This window comes from Ranitomeya variabilis, chromosome 3 (assembly GCF_051348905.1).
Source record: "Ranitomeya variabilis isolate aRanVar5 chromosome 3, aRanVar5.hap1, whole genome shotgun sequence".
Classification (NCBI taxonomy): domain Eukaryota; kingdom Metazoa; phylum Chordata; class Amphibia; order Anura; family Dendrobatidae; genus Ranitomeya; species Ranitomeya variabilis.
The window spans coordinates 706,128,468-706,146,126 of NC_135234.1; the positions used below are offsets into that span (position 1 = coordinate 706,128,468).

The 17,659-nt window shown below is 46.9% G+C and overlaps 1 protein-coding gene across 3 annotated transcripts in view; it reads right to left on the reverse strand.

The window, feature by feature from the left end:
• Positions 1-17,659, reverse strand: part of PDS5B (PDS5 cohesin associated factor B) — a 234,946-nt gene that overhangs the window by 59,405 nt on the left and 157,882 nt on the right. For all 3 annotated transcript variants that reach the window (XR_013224069.1, XM_077298241.1, XM_077298242.1), the window contains exons 19-21: positions 9,414-9,574; positions 9,157-9,280; positions 249-407 (exon numbers count right to left, since the gene is read on the reverse strand). Coding sequence is in view for 2 of the 3 variants with exons in the window: in XM_077298241.1 (XP_077154356.1) it covers positions 249-407; positions 9,157-9,280; positions 9,414-9,574 (444 nt within the window). In the remaining variant the exon portion in view is untranslated. The remainder of the gene's footprint in view (positions 1-248; positions 408-9,156; positions 9,281-9,413; positions 9,575-17,659) is intronic.

Here is a 17,659-nt window from a genome sequence, read left to right on the forward strand (position 1 = left end):
TACGTCGTGTCCTGCATTTTAAACTGCGCATGCCCGGCTGGAAATCCCCCGCCCCTCCTCCCTGGGAGTTTACTATGGGCAGCGGACGCGTTGAAACACTGCGTCCGCTGCCCACGTTGTGCAAAAAAATCACCAACGTCCGTCAGTACGTCGCGCCGACGCTTAGCGACGGCCGCGTACCGACTGAGGTGTATCATCCTATAGCTATTATAGTGAATCAACAACTATACATACAAAAGAAAACTTACTCTGTCCGTCATTAACAAGTCCTTTACCACAAAGTTTGCTACCATAGACTTTAGAGGACCCGCAAACTGATCAGGCGCCTGCTGTGCTATGTGACCAATGGTTATGAGGGATATAACGAGCTGCTCCGGACTACTGGGGTCGAGGCTTTTGTGTAACGGCTAAAGAGGGAAATAAAAGGGAAGGAAACCTCAGTAAGATCACATTGTAATTAGAGCACACAGACACAAATAAAAAAGAAAATAAAAATTAGATGCTCAGATCTAAAATGTTAAAACAATCTGTAAAGTTTATGTAGAAAAAATTGTTAAAATGTTATGTCAAAAAATGTGTAGTTAAAAACAACACTTGCATGAGATCAATAAGGTACTGTTTTGCTTTTCTAGTTCAGTTCTCAGTCTCAAGGGGTAATCTGCGATGAGACAGCACCTTTAACCCCTTCACGCCACGGCCCTTTTTTGCGTTTTCGTTTTTAGCTCCCCTCCTTCCCAGAGCCATAACTTTTTCATTTTTCCGTCAATATGGCCATGTGAGGGCTTATTTTTTGAGGGACGAGTGGTACTTTTGAAGGACACCATTGGTTTTACCATATCTTGTACTGGAAAATGGGAAAAAAAATTCCAAGTGTGGTGAAATTGCAAAAAAAGTGCAATCCCACACTTATTTTTTGTTTGGCTTTTTTTGCTCGTTTCACTAAATGCTAAAACTCACCTGATATTATGATTCTCCAAGTCATTACGAGTTCATAGACACCAAACATGTCTAGGTTATTTTTTATCTAAGTGGTGAAAAAAAAATTCAAAACTTTGTAAAAAAAAAAAAAAAAAAAAAAAAAGCGCCATTTTCCGATACCCATAGTGTCTCCACTTTTCGTGATCTGGGGTCGGGTGAGGGCTTATTTTTTGTGTGCCGAGCTGGAGTTTTTAATGATACCACTTTTGTGCAGATACGTTCTTTTGATCGCCCGTTATTGCATTTTAATTCAATGTTGCGGCAACAAAAAAAAGTATTTCTGGCGTTTCGAATTTTTTTCTCATTACACTGTTTAGCGATCAGGTTAATGTTTTAATGTTTTTTTATTGATAGATTGGGCGATTCTGAACACGGCGATACCAAATATGTGTAGGTTTGATTTTTTTTTTTTATTGTTTTATTTTGGATGGGGCGAAAGGGGGGTGATTTAAACTTTTATATCCTTGACTACCGGTGCCCAAAACTGTACACAGTACTCCATGTGCGGTCTAACCAGAGATCTGTACAGAGGCAGTATAATGCTCTCATCATGTGTATCCAGGCCTCTTTTAACGCACCCCATGATTCTGTTTGCCTTGGCAGTCGCTGCATGGCACTGGATGCTCCAGGTAAGTTTATCATTAACTAGGATCCCCAAGTCCTTCTCCATGTCAGATTTACCCAGTGGTTTCCCGTTCAGTGTGTAATGGTGATATTGATTCCTTCTTCCCATGTGCATAACTTTACATTTATCATTGTTAAACCACATCTGCCACCTTTGGGCCCACGCTTCCAACTTATCCAGATCCATCTGTAGCAGAATACTATCTTCTCTTGTATTGACTGCTTTATATAGTTTGGCATCATCTGCAAATATCGATATTTTACTGTGTAACCTTCTACCAGATCGTTAATAAATATGTTGAAGAGAACAGTACAATTTGGTGGAGTCAGAGTTGATACAAAATGGACAGAGTCCGAGTCATAAAATATATAATACATTGGGCACAGTAGTACAATGCAGGATGTGCTGTCAATGTTTTCAGAAGAATTTGGGAAAGTTGTGAAATGTCCTGTAAATGTCTGTTCTGTTCTTGATCTACGGATCTCGGCTTTTAGTTGAGATGAATCTGTGCTGCACTTTACGTACATGCTCAGTAGTGAGGCCATGCCGGGGGTTGAAGTCAGAGTTGGAAGTCAAGGAAATTGAGGAGTCAGAGTTGGAGGTTTGGCTTACTGACTCCACAGCATTTCTTCTCAATGCCTCGGACTCCCCAGATGTAGCTCACAGCTCACTGACAGTCATCTCTGGCTTGACTACACAATCAGCCTCTCAGGCTTTGCACTGGTATCGGACGCATGCGCAGTCTGGCGCTCTGTGTCCATCATGGCGGCGCTCGGCGTACACCATGTGTTTTGAAGGTATGTGGGTCTCAGTGTCCTGATGTGGTGTGCTATTTAACTTTTTTTTTCCCTTATTAATGATCCGTTTGTAGGTGGGTGGGGACCCTCTATGGATATGGACGTGTGTTAACCGATTGGCACACACTGATTGATTATGCTGGTGGGTTGTGCTACACCCGGTGTCTACCGGAAATTTAGAGGAGGTGCTCTTAGCCTCCTGCTGATTTGCTGGCAGGTGCTTTATTGTACTACATAAGTCCCCTCTTCTGGGATCTAATCAGGTCTGTCCCGTTATCAGGGCACCTGCATCATTGACCTCCGGTTCATCTTATCCGCCTTTGCCCCCTGAGGAACCGTAATTCGGGGAAACGCGTCGGGGCGTTCTGACTGAGAGCTAAGTGTTTTGTTTTGGGAATGATATCCCCCTCACTAGTTGTCTCTGACATTACCTATTTTCTTGGCCCATTATACTATGCATAAACTTAGGCACTGAATACTGACTACTACCACATATGGATAGCTGCATGGAATCTCACCTACTGTGCAGTTTACGGTGTGACATTTTCTATAGATTTTCTATGTGTCCTTTATAATGATTTTCTAATATTGCAAGATAGTGTATCCATGCATAGTTCCCAATCGGGACTGAACTAGGTCATTTATTTTTATGTTTCTTTCCTCCTATTTAAGTCTCACCATTTATGCACATAGACATACTATTGTGTAACTGTGCATTACTATGACTACAAGTAAATTCTATGGGCGTCAATGTTATATGCCCCTAGAATGCTGCTATGTCTGAGATCTCATTAAGGGAGGTTGTTAACATATATTTAGTGTACACCTTAAGGCCCCGTCTCACATAGCGATTTACCAACGATCACGACCAGCGATACGACCTGGCCGTGATCGTTGGTAAGTCGCTGTGTGGTCGCTGGGGAGCTGTCACACAGACAGCTCTCTCCAGTGACCAACAATCAGGGGAACGACTTCGGCATCGTTGAAACTGTCTTCAACGATGCCGAAGTCCCCCTGCAGCACCTGGGTAACCAGGGTAAACATCGGGTTACTAAGCGCAGGGCCGCGCTTAGTAACCCGATGTTTACCCTGGTTACCAAAAAAAACAAACAGTACATACTCACCATCTGATGTCCGTCAGGTCCCTTGCCGTCTGCTTCCCGCTCTGAGTGCCGCCGTACAGTGAGAGCAGAGCGCAGCGGTGACGTCACCGCTGTGCTGTACTTTCACTTTCACTTTGCGGGGCTCAGTCAGTGTGGGAAGCAGACGCCGGGGGACCTGACGGACATCAGATGGTGAGTATGTACTGTTTGTTTTTTTTTTACATTTACGCTGGTAACCAGGGTAAACATCGGGTTACTAAGCGCGGCCCTGCGCTTAGTAACCCGATGTTTACCCTGGTTACCAGTGAAGACATCGCTGGATCGGTGTCACACACACCGATTCAGCGATGTCAGCGGGACCTCAACGACCGAAAAACGACACGACCAGCGATCTCACAGCAGGGGCCTGGTCGCTGGTACGTGTCACACATAGCGAGATCGCTACTGAGGTCGCTGTTGCGTCACAAAACTTGTGACTCAGCAGCGATCTCGCTATGTGAGACGGGGCCTTTAGACTTTTCTACCCTCGCTTTTTTTCATTTCTTTTAATTGCTCATTGTTTTCCCGCCTATAGCTGGCTAGTTATATCTAGGGCCAGCAGGCGATAGCCGTCGCGGAGTGGGGGCGCCAAATAATCTATCAGGGTGCCAACCTCCACTGATAGGAAGGGACAGCAGGCCAGTGTAGGGTCAGTTTATCAGGACAGGTGTACCTATTAGATTTTTATTGTATCTAAATTATACTTTTTCTGTATTCACTGGGAAGTGGTATTTTTAAATATATTCAATAAAATTTATATTTTTAAGGGGTTTATATGCTACACGGTTTTTTGATTCCCCCTTTTTTGTTTATTTTTTCGTATGTTTCTTGACTACACAATCAGCAAAGGAAAATGGGGCTCGGCGGGAATACTGTTGAGAAGGCTGAGGTTTGGGAAGTGCTCCGATTACACTTAAGAGAACTTAAGCCTCACTTGCATATCAATTTTAATATGTATCTTTTCTGTCAGGGAGCAAAAGAATAAAGGATAATGTCATCTACAGCTTTACCTATTCAGAGAGAAACAGGACCATATAGACAGTTTGTTCTGATTGATTCCATTTAAGAGCATTAGCAGGATTATTGGTGACTAGTCTAATAGGATTCAACAGAGAACCATAATCCCCAGCATTAGATCTAGCAAAAAGATGGCAGATTAAAGAGCGACCGTCTCCAGTCCCAGTAATACGAAAGTTGGTCTTCCCTGAATACAGATTGTACCTCAGAATTGAGAATTTTGATAACTGCTCAATTGTAGTGGCGAAAGAAGATTTCTCTAAGATAAGATACATTACAAAGTTGCTTATTTTCATGTTTCATTCGTGTACAATTGATTTATGAAATAATTCAAATGATGGTTATTCTTTAAAGGAAAAAAAAATATTTTCACAACCCAAGAAGCAATCATACAACAAAACTAAATACCCCATTACAAGACCTCTAAAAAGTCATGTACTTGGGAAATAATACATTAGAAAAGATACTAGCTTATAGACATGGTTCCTGCGGCGATATGTTCAGTTCTAAATAAAAGCCACTGCAGGTCCAAACAAAAGCATATTTATGGGGAATGAGTGTACGGGCAGGATGCAGAGAAAAGAATAGTATGGACATGGAGAAAATTAAAATACTGCATGAGAAATTAACAAAAGTGGAGGATGGAAATATGTTCTAAAAAAAAAAATGTGCGCCCAAGACCATCAGGGAGAAGCAAAAGGAACAAGAGAGGTCTGTCCGAATACAAAGCACTCCAATCCTACAGAGCAGAAAAACAGGCAATCCTCCAAATGAATGGTGTGTGCATGCAGACACAGCGCGAGGCCAGGCTTTCACCAGATAAGGGTCCAGCCGATGAGCTCCAGAATGTCCTAATCATTATCCAACCAGGGGACTTCCTAGTATATTGTCTGCTTGGGGAGGACTGCAAAAAATACAAGTCAAGGGAATGATTCGCAGGAGCGTCTTTGTCAATGGTGATGCAGAGATTGGCAGGTGTTTGAGTAGAAGATCCAGGGAAGATGTAGTTCCTTAGAGGACATGATAACATCTTCCTGGAGTGACGTGGCATTAATGGAAGGATCTTGCCTTGAAAAAAAGCAGGCAGACCAAAGGAGAACACCCTCCATGCAAGCCTTAAATAAAGGGGGAGACACATGGCTGGATGGAGAAGAATGGAGGTATGACCTAGTCAGCTGAAAAGCCACCTGCGAGACACCTCCAGTGTGGAGAGCGGTGCCAAAGAGGAAAAATAATAAGAATAAAAAAAATATAAAAACAGCGGGGGCAATGGAATCAAGGTAGGTCCAAAACGAACATCTCGGAGAGCAAGAAAAAAAATGTAACGGCCCGTGGTATACAGAAAGGAACTCAGGGAATGGGAAAGAAATCCTCCAAGAAAGAAGAGAAGTATCTTAAGTAGTAACAACCAGAAAAGAGAAAGAGGGAGAGAAAAGATGCCTGCCCGGCGTCTTCAGGCACCCACGGGTTCACTCCTTCAGAGACCTCACACAACTTTGGCGACCCCAGCACTTTGCTGCAGCAGCAGAGGACAAGTATCCCACAAAATATAGGGTGTTACATATGGGTAGACCTCATGCTGTGTCCTCACTGAACTAAGTGAAGTGAAAAAAATGGGGGACATGCACACAACAGAAAAACTTAAAAATTAAAAAAGGAGCAGCAGACCTAAGTAGTGCTTCTCCTAAAAACACTAAGCTAAATCTGAGCACCTAATGTCCGAAGAAATGGTATACACTACCGTTCCAAAGTTTAGGGTCACTTAGAAATTTCCTTATTTTTGAAAGAAAAGCACAGTTCTTTCCAATGTAGCTAACATTAAATGATTCAGAAATACACTCTATACATTGTTAATGTGGTAAATGACTATTTTAGCTGCAAATGTCTGGTTTGCAATGCAATATCTTCATAGGTTTATAGAGGCCCATTTCCAACAACCATCACTCCAGTGTTCTTATGGTACTTTGTGTTTCCTAACTGTGTAAGAAGGCTGATTGGTTAGAATACCCTTGTGCAAGTATGTTAGCACAACTGAAAACAGTTTGGCTGATTAGAGAACCTATAAACCTGACCTTCCTTTGAGCTAGTTGAGAATCTGGAGCATTACATTTGTTGGTTCCATTAAACTCTCAAAATGGCCAGCAAAAAAGAACTTTCATGCGAAACGCAACAGTCTATTCTTGTTCTTAGAACAGAAGGCTATTCCATGCGAGAAATTGCCAATAAACTGAAGATTTCCTACAACGGTGTGTACTACTCCCATCAGAGGAGAGCACAAACAGGCTCTAAACAGAGTGGAAAGATAAGTGGGAGCAACAAGACAAGTACATTAGAGCCTGTAGTGTGAGAAATCGACGCCTCACAGGTCCTCAACTGGCAGCTTCATTAAACAGCAGAATGCCAGTGTCAACGTCTACAGTGAAGAGGCAACTCCGGGATGATGGACTTCAGGGCAGAGTGGCAAAGAAAAAGCCATATCTGAGACTGGCTAGTAAAAGGAAAAGATTAATATGGGCAAAAGAACACAGACATTGGACAGAGGAAGATTGGAAAAAAGTGTTATGGACGGACAAATCCAACTTTGAGGTGTTTGGATCACACAGAACAACATTTGTGAGACTCAGAACAACTGAAAAATGCTGGAAGAGTGTCTGATAAAAAACAGTGGTAAAGTGGAAGATTTGTACAAGGTAAAAAAGATTTTGAATAAGGAAGGCTATCACTCCATTTTGCAGCGCCATGCCACACCCTGTGGACAGCGCTTGATTGGGGCCAATTTCATCCTACAATAGGACAATGACCCAAAGCACACCTCCAAATTATGCAAGAACTATTTAGGGAAGAAGCAGGCAGCCGGTATTCTATCAGTAATGGAGCGGCCAGCGCAGTCACCAGATCTCAACCACATTGAGCTGTTGTGGGAGCAGCTTGACCGTATGGTACGCAAAAAGTGCCCATCAAGCCAAACCAACTTGTGGGAGGGACTTCTGGAGGCATGGGGTGACATTTCTCCAGATTACCTCAGCAAATTAACTGCTACAATGCCAAAGGTCTGCAATGCTGGAATTGCCGCAAAGGGAGCATTCTTTGTCGAAAGCAAAGTATGAAGGAGAAAATGATTATTTCAAATAAAAATCTTTTTTTTCGAACCTTGTCAATGTCTGGACTAGATTTTCAATTCATTTGGCAACTCATTTGATTAATTAAAGTATGAGTTATCATGGAAAACACAAAATTGTCTGGGTGACCCTAAACTTTGGAACCGTAGTGTAGCACATCGGGCAGAGTTGATACTTATTCTTCTTCATAGGGTCAGTTTCCTAGTGACAAGGCCACTGTGTGCCCCAATGTTATAAATGAGAAATATATAATAATCTAAAATAAAAAACAACCTTAAATATATTACTGTACTTAACAGATGAGATCTCAGTGCTGAGCTCTCATCTCCAGAGATCTTGGTGCCGAGATCTCCATCTGCCCCCAGCAGCCATTTCCTGGAGTCCACCGCATAGTAAAACACGTAAGTGCGGGGGCTCTGGGCTTTCACAAAAGGTCAGCAGAACCCCCGCACCACCGAACGCCCACAGAGACGTACATCCGAACACCCTCTCATCCCAGCCTGCAGCAACGCTCCATTCTTGCCTCCTCCAGCAGCGACCCTGGGACCCCGCCTCACCAGAGCCACCACCCCTCAGTAAGCAATTAGACGCATGGATTATAAGAAGCACCACCATTTTATTAAAAAAAAGTGTTTGTTTTTTTCCTATTTTTCTCCTCAAAATTTGGGGTGCGTCTTATAATCCGCAAAATCCGATATCGTTTGTTAAAATTTTGAATTGTGCCATTCCTCCTCCTACATGGAAACCGGAACAAATTGACAACTGGGTGTTACCTTGTCTCTTGTCAACAGTGTCAGCAGGGCAGAGAGCATCCCCAAACTGGTAACACCCAGCTGTTAAAGGGAACCTGTCTGCAGGATTGTGCACAGTAACCTACAGACAGTGTCAGGATGGCACAGTTATACTGAATAAAATGGGTGATGAAATCCGTCTTGTGGCTGTTTAATTTTTATTTTCAGTTTTGTGTTAATGATATGCTCTTGCCCTAAGGCGGGGGGTTTGCATATGGTGCTCTCATTAGGTATTCATAACGCAGACTGCTGTCAGGTCACTGATGCCTCACTGACCCGCCCCCTAGTTTGCATAATGAATACCTAACATACTGAGAAAAAAAACTATAAAAAAAAACTTCTGCAGGCAGGTGCCAGCCATGGCACCTGCGCTGCAGCATAATTGCATGGTTACTGGGCACTCCAACCCCGCCTTAGGGCACGAGTATATCATTTACACAAAACTGAATAAAGATTAAGAAACAGCCACAAGACGGATTTCATCAACCAAGGTATCATTTTATTTAGCATAATGGCGCCGACCCGACACCAGTGGGTAGGTTATGGTGCACAATCCTGCTGACAGGTTCCCTTTAATTTATCCATTCATCACTAGGAAAGATTCTGAGTGAAAAAGCATTTATTAAAACAGACATATGCAGAGCTGAAAGTTCCTCCATTACTTTAGCGAATGTCTTTAACGCCTACCTCAAATATTTGGGCAAACTGTGTCTCTTTGCTGGAAAATATAGCATGGATACAATGGATAGAGTACTTGGCTTGCCGAGGGGGTCCCTTTTTAGCTTTCTGTTGTAAAACTGGAAGCAAAGCCCTAAAAAAATACAAATGTAGGCATTTATAATATTCCAATGGTACAAGAGAAAAAAAACAACAACGTAGAAATGTCAAATTTTGGTTAAAAAGTAATTCTAGACTGTTGTTCCTAACACAAAACCATAACTTACGATCTAATGTGAGGGAAGTCGTCCTCAATTTTGTTCCCTGTGTTTCTGAATATCTGCAGAGCAGCCTCCGCTACCTTTTCATCATCCATCTTAAGACAAGCCAAGAGGGATTCAAAGGTTTCAGCTGAATGAAATGAGATGGGATGTGTAAAAGACAGCACCTACAGGGGAAAAAAACAAAACTACATCTGTGAGAATAGGAGGAAACGATCATGTAGAACATATTGCAGGATGCACTCCGTTATCTCGCCAAAGAGGGACACATGAAAATTAGTCACACAATTATGAGTCTTTCTGCAAATCATGGAATTTCCACAACAATGAGAAGTTACACAGTGATAAATTAAAGTACATTAAGCTTGAATCTAATGCAATGTGATGAGAGAGTGAAACAAAAAACCCAAAAAGCAACACCTTACAGCTTACACCAAAGAGGCATGAGGACAGGATGATGAAAGTCTGCTCAAAACCATTAGGCTATGTGCATATGCACATGGTGAAATCCGCATGCGTTTTTCGCGCGTTTTTTGCACGATTTGTTGCATTTTTTCCAGAGGTTCTGGGATGCAATAATATAGTGGGAAATCCGCAAAACACCCGCAAAATTAATGAACATGCTGCTTTTTTTTTATTGTGATGCGGTATTTTCGCAGAAAAAAAACACGCAACATATGCACAAAAATTGCGGAATGCATTATAAAAGATGGGATGCATATGTATGCATTTTTATAGTGAAAAAACGCGAAAAATCCTGAACATGTGCACACAGCCTTAGAGATGGAAGAAGGGTCTGTAGGGCGAGCATATTTTATGCGGCTTCAGAGAAAATATACCTGGCTGCAATCGGGCAGCCGGGCTCTGATTCATGGTGCCAGGTTTAAATAGCATGAAACAGATGACGGGATCCCTTTATAGGTAGTCAGTCAATAAGATTAACCCTCCTAAGCAGTCTATATGGGTATGCAGGTCATTAAAAGTTGCAAAAAAATTTGTTCCCATGATATCTGCAATCCGATGTCTTCTAGCAGAGATATCCATATTTTCTTAAAACGTAAATGAGATGTCAAGATCTATGGGCCGGACATAGATCTTCCCGAGAATCTGCCTCCAAAGATTATTTTAAATGAAAGGCAGCATTACCAGTTAGACATGTAATGACTGAGAATTATAATCACAATCAGCAGAGCTGAACTTTGTCTAATTACAAACACTTCAGCACGTGCCGCCTTCCTCACACACTGCTGTGAGCTCTGCTGCAGTGCTGTGCCCGATTTTGACAATTCTTCAGCTTCCATCTCATGGGCAGCAGCCAGTGTGATGGGAAGGGGGAAGTACAGCTGAACTGACAACAGGAAAGGTGCTGCTGCAGATGTGTCTAACGGGACAAAACTCACCTCTGCTGTACTGCGTTAATTATAATCAGGTACAGTCAAGCACTGAGATTAGGAGAGCCGGCTGTTGATCATTAGATGTCTCACATTGAGAACAACTGTCTTCATTTAAATAAGCTATAGAGGCAAACGGTCAGGGAGATCTATGTCCGGCCCATAGAGTTTAACAGCTCATTTACATATCAACACAAATATAGATTTCTTAATCTTCTCTCATTGGGGGACACAGGAACCATGGGGTGTATGCTGCTGCCACTAGGAGGCTGACACTATGCAAATAAAAAAGTTAGCTCCTCCTCTGCAGTGTACACCCCACCGACTGGCATTATACTCTTCAGTTTAGCTTAGTGTCAGTAGGAGGTGGACACGGTCTTTCATTAAACCATTATCTACCTCAATGTGCATCGTTTCTTTTCAGGTTTTCCGGAAGGGATACAGGGAACGGTCACACCTGTAGTCCCACAAAGCGGACTATGAGTACGGCGTGTACTGCCACCCAGTATCCTCATAGATCCCTCTCCAGGACCAAGAACCTAGCACACAAGCGTGCTCAGAAGTCCGGTCCTGACCCCATCCCTCACCCACTCGCCTACCAGAGCCTGTCGGTCGGAGGAGACGAGGACGTCCGTCACCAGCTCCACGGAAATCTAATACCTTCCACGTTTTTTAAAGTCAGTACGACGGCGTGGGATGTTAGGTGAGCATTTTGTGCTCCCTATCAGTTCTCCTTAGGGGGCCTCTGTGGATTCCCTGCCTTTCCTGCGCAGCTTTACTCTGAGCGGCGCGGCGCCTTATAGGCAGCCGCACTGCTACTTCTGCAGCCGCACTTCTATCCCTGCGGCCGCACCTTTTCTGCCGCACGGGGCGACACTTAGGCCCCGGTTCTCTTCCCTATCTTTTGTGCGGCGGCCCTGATAACCGGCCGCGCTGCTTCCCACGGCGGCTGCGTTTTTACAGGCAGTCGCACTGCCTTACCTGCGGCCGCATCCTGTTCATCTCTGCGGCGCGGCCCTTACAGGCAGCCGTGCCGGTTTCCCCGGCAGCCGTACCTTTGGAGGTGACTCGCGGCCTCGATCCCCTCCAGCGGCTGCCGGCTTCTAATATAGGCTCGGGCTCTTCCAGGGGCCTACTTCTGGCGCCGGCACCGGCGCTCCCCTTTCCATGCGGCGGCTGCCGCGCCTATCAGCCGGGCGGCGCCCGCACCGTTAATAGCGCCGCACCGCTGTTTACCACCACTTCGGCGGTCACCGGCTTCTAATTTAGGCCCCGGCTTTTCCCGGGGCCTACTTCCAGTGCCGTGCTCCGCCCACTTCCTTTTTTTCTTCGGGCGGGCTTTCTCCCGCCCGACAAACTGTGCCCTGCATTCCCCACCCACCGGCGCCATCTCGGCTGGCTCCGCCCCTTCCTCCACGCCGCTGCTGGACACTCAGGGAACGAGTTTTCTGCATCGTGCCACGCACCTTCGCCGGAGAACTCCGCAGAGCGCTCTTTTCTGGGGACACAGCACGCCATCTGCGCCGGAGATCCACAGCATCTTCCTCCAGGCCTGCAGCATCCTGGTATCCGTGTTTTTCGTCTGCCGTGAGTAGCTCTGCACTGCAGACTGACACCCCCCTCTGCTCCACTGTCCCCTAACCTGCTGGCATTTTCTTCAGGGACCTCTCCAAAATGTCTAACTCTAAAGGGGGCCACTCTTGTCCTCCTACTTCTTCCTCTTCTACCTCAGTCAAGTACTTTGCATGTTCGTCCTGTAACAGCAAACTTCCCGCAGGTCAGGCCTGCAGCAACCCGATTGCTCCCACCGCCCAGGATCCCCCGGCCGATCCGCCCGAGTGTGATACCCCCATCCCAGGCGGGGCTTCCTCTCTGTCACAATCGGTGGCCGATCTAACTCGGGTGTCTGAAACTTTGGTGTCCGTGCTGGATCGGTTACCCCTGCAGACCCCCCGCAGTAGCCAGTGGGTCGCAGGATGCTCCGTCCGAGCCCTCCATGGCTAGCCGCAAAAGGTCCAGACAGTAACGCCGGTCTGAGTCCTCTTCTCGCTCCATCTCGCCACTCGGTCCTCCTCTGCGGTCGGCGTCCTCCCGATCCTCCTCCCCTGAGTCAGGCGAGGCGTTCTCTGATGCTCCTTCGGAGGATGTTTCGGAGCTGGATTCGAACCAAATCGCTACCATGAGGGATATGGTTCAGAATCTTATTGGAGCGATAAATCTAACCTGTGGCATCAAGGAGTCCTCTACGGAACCCGCAGATCAGGCGGTTTCGTTTAGACGGGCTAAACCACCTTTTAAGTTTTTCGCTCCTCACCCGGAATTCGAGGAGATTATGACCAGAGAAAGAGAGAACCCGACCAGACTCTTTCAGAGAGGAAAGCGACTTGGCGTTTTATATCCCTTTTCTCCGGAGCTCACCGCCAATTGGACTGCTTCTCCTTCGGTGGATCCTCCAGTTTCCAGACTGTCCACCAACACGGTCCTCCCACTGTCCGGCGGAGCATCTCTGAAGGATTCTAACGATAGAGTCATAGAATCTTTCGCGAAGTCAGCCTTTGAAGCGGCCTCAGCTAGTCTTTGCCCGGCCTTTGCTTCCACTTGGGTTTCAAAATCCATATCCAAATGGGCCAAACAGCTCCGTCAGGGCATTCTGGACGGGGTTCCTTCCGGACAGCTGGCGGAACTTGCCAATCAGATTTCTCTCGCGGGTGAATATCTGGTCTCCGCCTCCCTGGATGCCGGGTCTTGTGCGGCTCAGGCGTCCAGCAACGCGGTTGCCATCCGCCGGACCGTTTGGCTTAAGGCCTGGCAGGCGGATTTGTCTTCTAAAAAGTCCCTTACTAGCCTGCCTTTTCAGGGGTTTCGTCTCTTTGGTTCTAAGCTGGACCAAATCATTAAGGATGCTACAGGGGGCACAAGCTCCCTTCTTCCCCAGGCCAAGCTTCGTCGCCCTCCTCCAAGACGTCAATTTTGGTCTTTTCGGCCTTTTTGTCGCTTCGCGGCATCAAACTCCTTCTCCCAGCAGCAACAGAGGCCACAGGCACGTCAAGAGAAGAGGTATCCTTTAGGCCCACTCCTTCCTGGCGTCCTCGCTACTCCCAGGGTAGATCCTCCAGGTCCAGGACCGGAAGAACCACCTCGGCCTGACTCTCGGCTAGTCGACAGCCCACCTCCCAGGTTGGGCGGCCGTCTCCTCTTCTTCAGGGACGTCTGGATCTCCTCAGTAGAGGACGCATGGGTCAGGGAAGTTGTATCCTCGGGATACAAGATAGAGTTCGTTTCACAACCCCGGGATCGTTTTTTCGAATCCCGACCTCCAAGAGATCCCGCTCTAGTTCCGGGTTTCTTCGCAGCCATCACTTCTCTCCTCAAAGCCGGGGTAATTGTTCCCGTCCCAGAAAAAGTACGGTTCACAGGTTTCTATTCAAACCTTTTTGTTGTACCGAAAAAAGACGGCAAGGTGCGTCCCATTCTGGATCTCAAATTGCTGAACAAGAGAGTTCGTCTAAAGCACTTCAGGATGGAATCCCTTCGTTCAGTAATTGCTTCTATGGAGGCTCAGGAATTTCTGTGTTCCATAGATATTCAGGACGCCTACCTCCATGTTCCGATATTCCCGGGACATCACCATTACCTGTGCTTTGCAATGCTTCACGAACATTTTCAGTTCGTCGCCCTGCCGTTCGGTCTTGCAACCGCCCCAAGAGTTTTCACGAAGATCATGGCGGCGCTGATGGCCATCTTGAGGGTCAGAGGCCTGGTTCTGTTTCCATGCCTCGACGACATCCTCATCAAGGCTCCGTCCTTTTCTCAGGCCCACGAAAGCCTGTCCATCGTTCTCGACACCCTAGCCCGTTTCGGGTGGCTGGTCCTGCCTTATTACTTCTCAGCGCATCATCTTTCTGGGCATGCTCTTCGACACTCGTCAGACCAAGGTCTTTCTTCCTGAAGACAAGAGATCCATCCTTCGTCGGGACATACGCGTGCTCCAGGGCCCTCGGTCTCCCTCCTTCCGATCGGCCATGAAGGTTTTGGGGAGGATGGTAGCGACATTGGAAGCGATTCCCTTCGCCCAATTTCACTCGCGACCTCTTCAGCAAGCCATTCTGACTCAGTGGAACAGGTCTGTCTTCTCCCTGGACTGCCCGATCCAACTCTCTCCCCGGGTCAAACGGTCTCTCAACTGGTGGCTCTCGTCTCCCAGGGTAGGTCCTTCTTTCCGGTTCACTGGCAGGTGGTGACGACGGACGCCAGTCTGCTCGGCTGGGGTGCGGTGTTTCGCCACCTGACTGTACAGGGCCGCTGGTCGGTGCAGGAGGCAATCTTGCCGATCAATGTCCTCGAGATCCGGGCCATTTTTCTGTCCCTTCGTCACAGGGAAAGGATTCTCAGGTGCCTTCCAATCCGAATCCAGACAGACAATGCCACTGCGGTGGCATATGTCAACCATCAAGGGGGGACTCGGAGCTCCTTGGCCTTGGCATCCAAGATCCTCCTCTGGGCAGAGGCAACGGTTCCGGTGATATCTGCGGTGCATATTCCCGGCATGGACAATTGGGCCGCCGACTTTCTCAGCCGTGATGGCCTCGCGGCAGGGGAATGGTCCTTGCATCCGGAGGTCTTCCATCAGATTTGTCTTCGATGGGGGACTCCGGAACGTGGATCTCACGGAGTCTCGAATGAACAGGAAGGTTCCGCAGTTCATCTCCAGGTCTCGCGATCCTCTCGCAGTGGGCTTCGACGCTCTGGCCATTCCTTGGTCACAGTTCGTGCTGCCCTACCTGTTCCCACCCCTTCCATAACTTCCCAAACTGTTGAAGATCAAAGCGGAAGGGGTGCCGGTCATTCTGATCGCCCCGGATTGGCCCAGGAGAGCTTGGTTCGCGGAGCTCGTCAATCTTCTCGCAGACGCTCCCTGGCGCCTTCCAGACAGGCCCGACCTGCTGTCTCAGGGTCCGATCTGCCACCCGAAATCCCGGTCACTCAGTTTAACGGCGTGGCTGTTGAGACCGCAGTTCTAAGAGCGTCCGGCTTTTCGGACCGGGTGATTCACACCATGATTCAGGCTCGGAAGCCTTCGTCTTCCAGGATCTACTATCGTACCTGGAAGGCTTACTTCCGTTGGTGCGAGTCCAACCGCGTTTCACCTATGTCCTGCCTTCCATTTTGGCCTTCCTTCAGGCAGGACTGGATTCAGGCCTGGCTTAGTTCCCTGAAGGGCCAGGTCTCTGCGCTTTCCATCCTTTTTCAGAAGACTTTAGCTTCCCGACCACAGGTTAAGACCTTCCTTCAAGGAGTAGCCCACGCTGTCCCTCCGTACAGGGCCCCTGTGGATTCATGGGATTTAAACCTGGTACTGGACGTTCTGAGGGTTTCCCCCTTTGAGCCTCTCAGGGAGATTCCCCTGTCAGTTCTATCTTGGAAGGTGGCCTTTCTTGTGGCCATCACTTCTATCCGCCGCGTTTCCGAGTTGGCGGCCCTGTCTTGCCGTCCTCCGTTCTTGGTCATCCACCAGGACAAGGTGGTCCTCAGGTCTCCGCCTTCTTTTCTTCCTAAGGTGGTTTCCACCTTCCACCTCAACAAGGACATCGTTCTGCCTTTCTTTTGTCCAGCTCCGACTCATCCCCTGGAGCGATCGTTGAACAAGCTGGACCTCGTCAGGGCAGTGAGAATCTACCTGGATAGAACGTCCACTTTCCGGAAGACGGATTCTCTTTCCGTCATTCCTGATGGCACGCGTAGAGGCCAACCGGCTTCTAAGGCGACTATTGCTCGCTGGATCAGAACGGCAATTCTGGAGGCTTACAGGGTCAAGAACAGAGTGCCCCCTCCTGGGATCAAGGCTCACTCTACCCGGGCAGTCGGAACCTCCTGGGCGGTGCACCACAGGGCTTACGCCCTACAGCTTTGCAAAGCGGCAACCTGGTCTTCCATCCACACGTTCGCCAAATTTTACAAGGTCCATACCTACGCATCGGCGGACTCCAGCCTAGGCAGAAGGATCTTGCAGGCGGCAGTGGTGAGTCCTCTGACCTGAAGGAAGTCAGTTTTTCCCGCCCTTGGGACTGCTTTGGGACGTCCCATGGTTCCTGTGTCCCCCAATGAGAGGCAATAAAGAAAACAGGATTTTTGGTTGCTTACCGTAAAATCTGCTTCTTGGAGCCTCCATTGGGGGACACAGCTCCCTCCCAATGTTTCTCAGTTTCTGTTGTGGGCTCAAGTTCTCCCCAGTACTAGCACTTTATATTTGAACTACCTCATCTCTACTTGGCATCTTTGCACTTTGGGCTCCTTTGGAGTTTACTATCTGCCTCGCTCCTGGTCTTCAGGTGGTATATTCCTTTATAACTTGGCTATTGTTTCTGGGTGCTATATCTTGATTTAATATATGGTTATCCTACCCCCAGTTTTCTGGTTAACATCTTATATATTGTTTTGCTTTCATTGGAATTTTTAGGGTGCATGAGGGGGCATACTCTGAGCCTAAATTTTGTATATATTATACCTTTGTCCTCAATACTGTTTGATGTCTGTATGGTATACGCTGGTGGTATATGAGTATATATTAGTGTACGTGTTTCAATTCATATGCACGCACCTTCCCTAAATATTTGTCATATTGTTCACTGCTAAAATGATATTTGTCTCCAACTGTCTGGGGGGTTGCATGTAGCTTACTAGCCATGTGCTGTTTTTTTCCATTTTTAAATGCTTTTAAATGTATGTCTTGTTTTGATGTGCCTTTTTGTATGAATAAAGTTATCCTTTGATGGTCGATCCCAGTGTTATGCATATCCTTTTTCTTAGTTTTTCTTGATAGTTTTTCTCATATGCATATGGTTGATCCCTGACTCACTTATG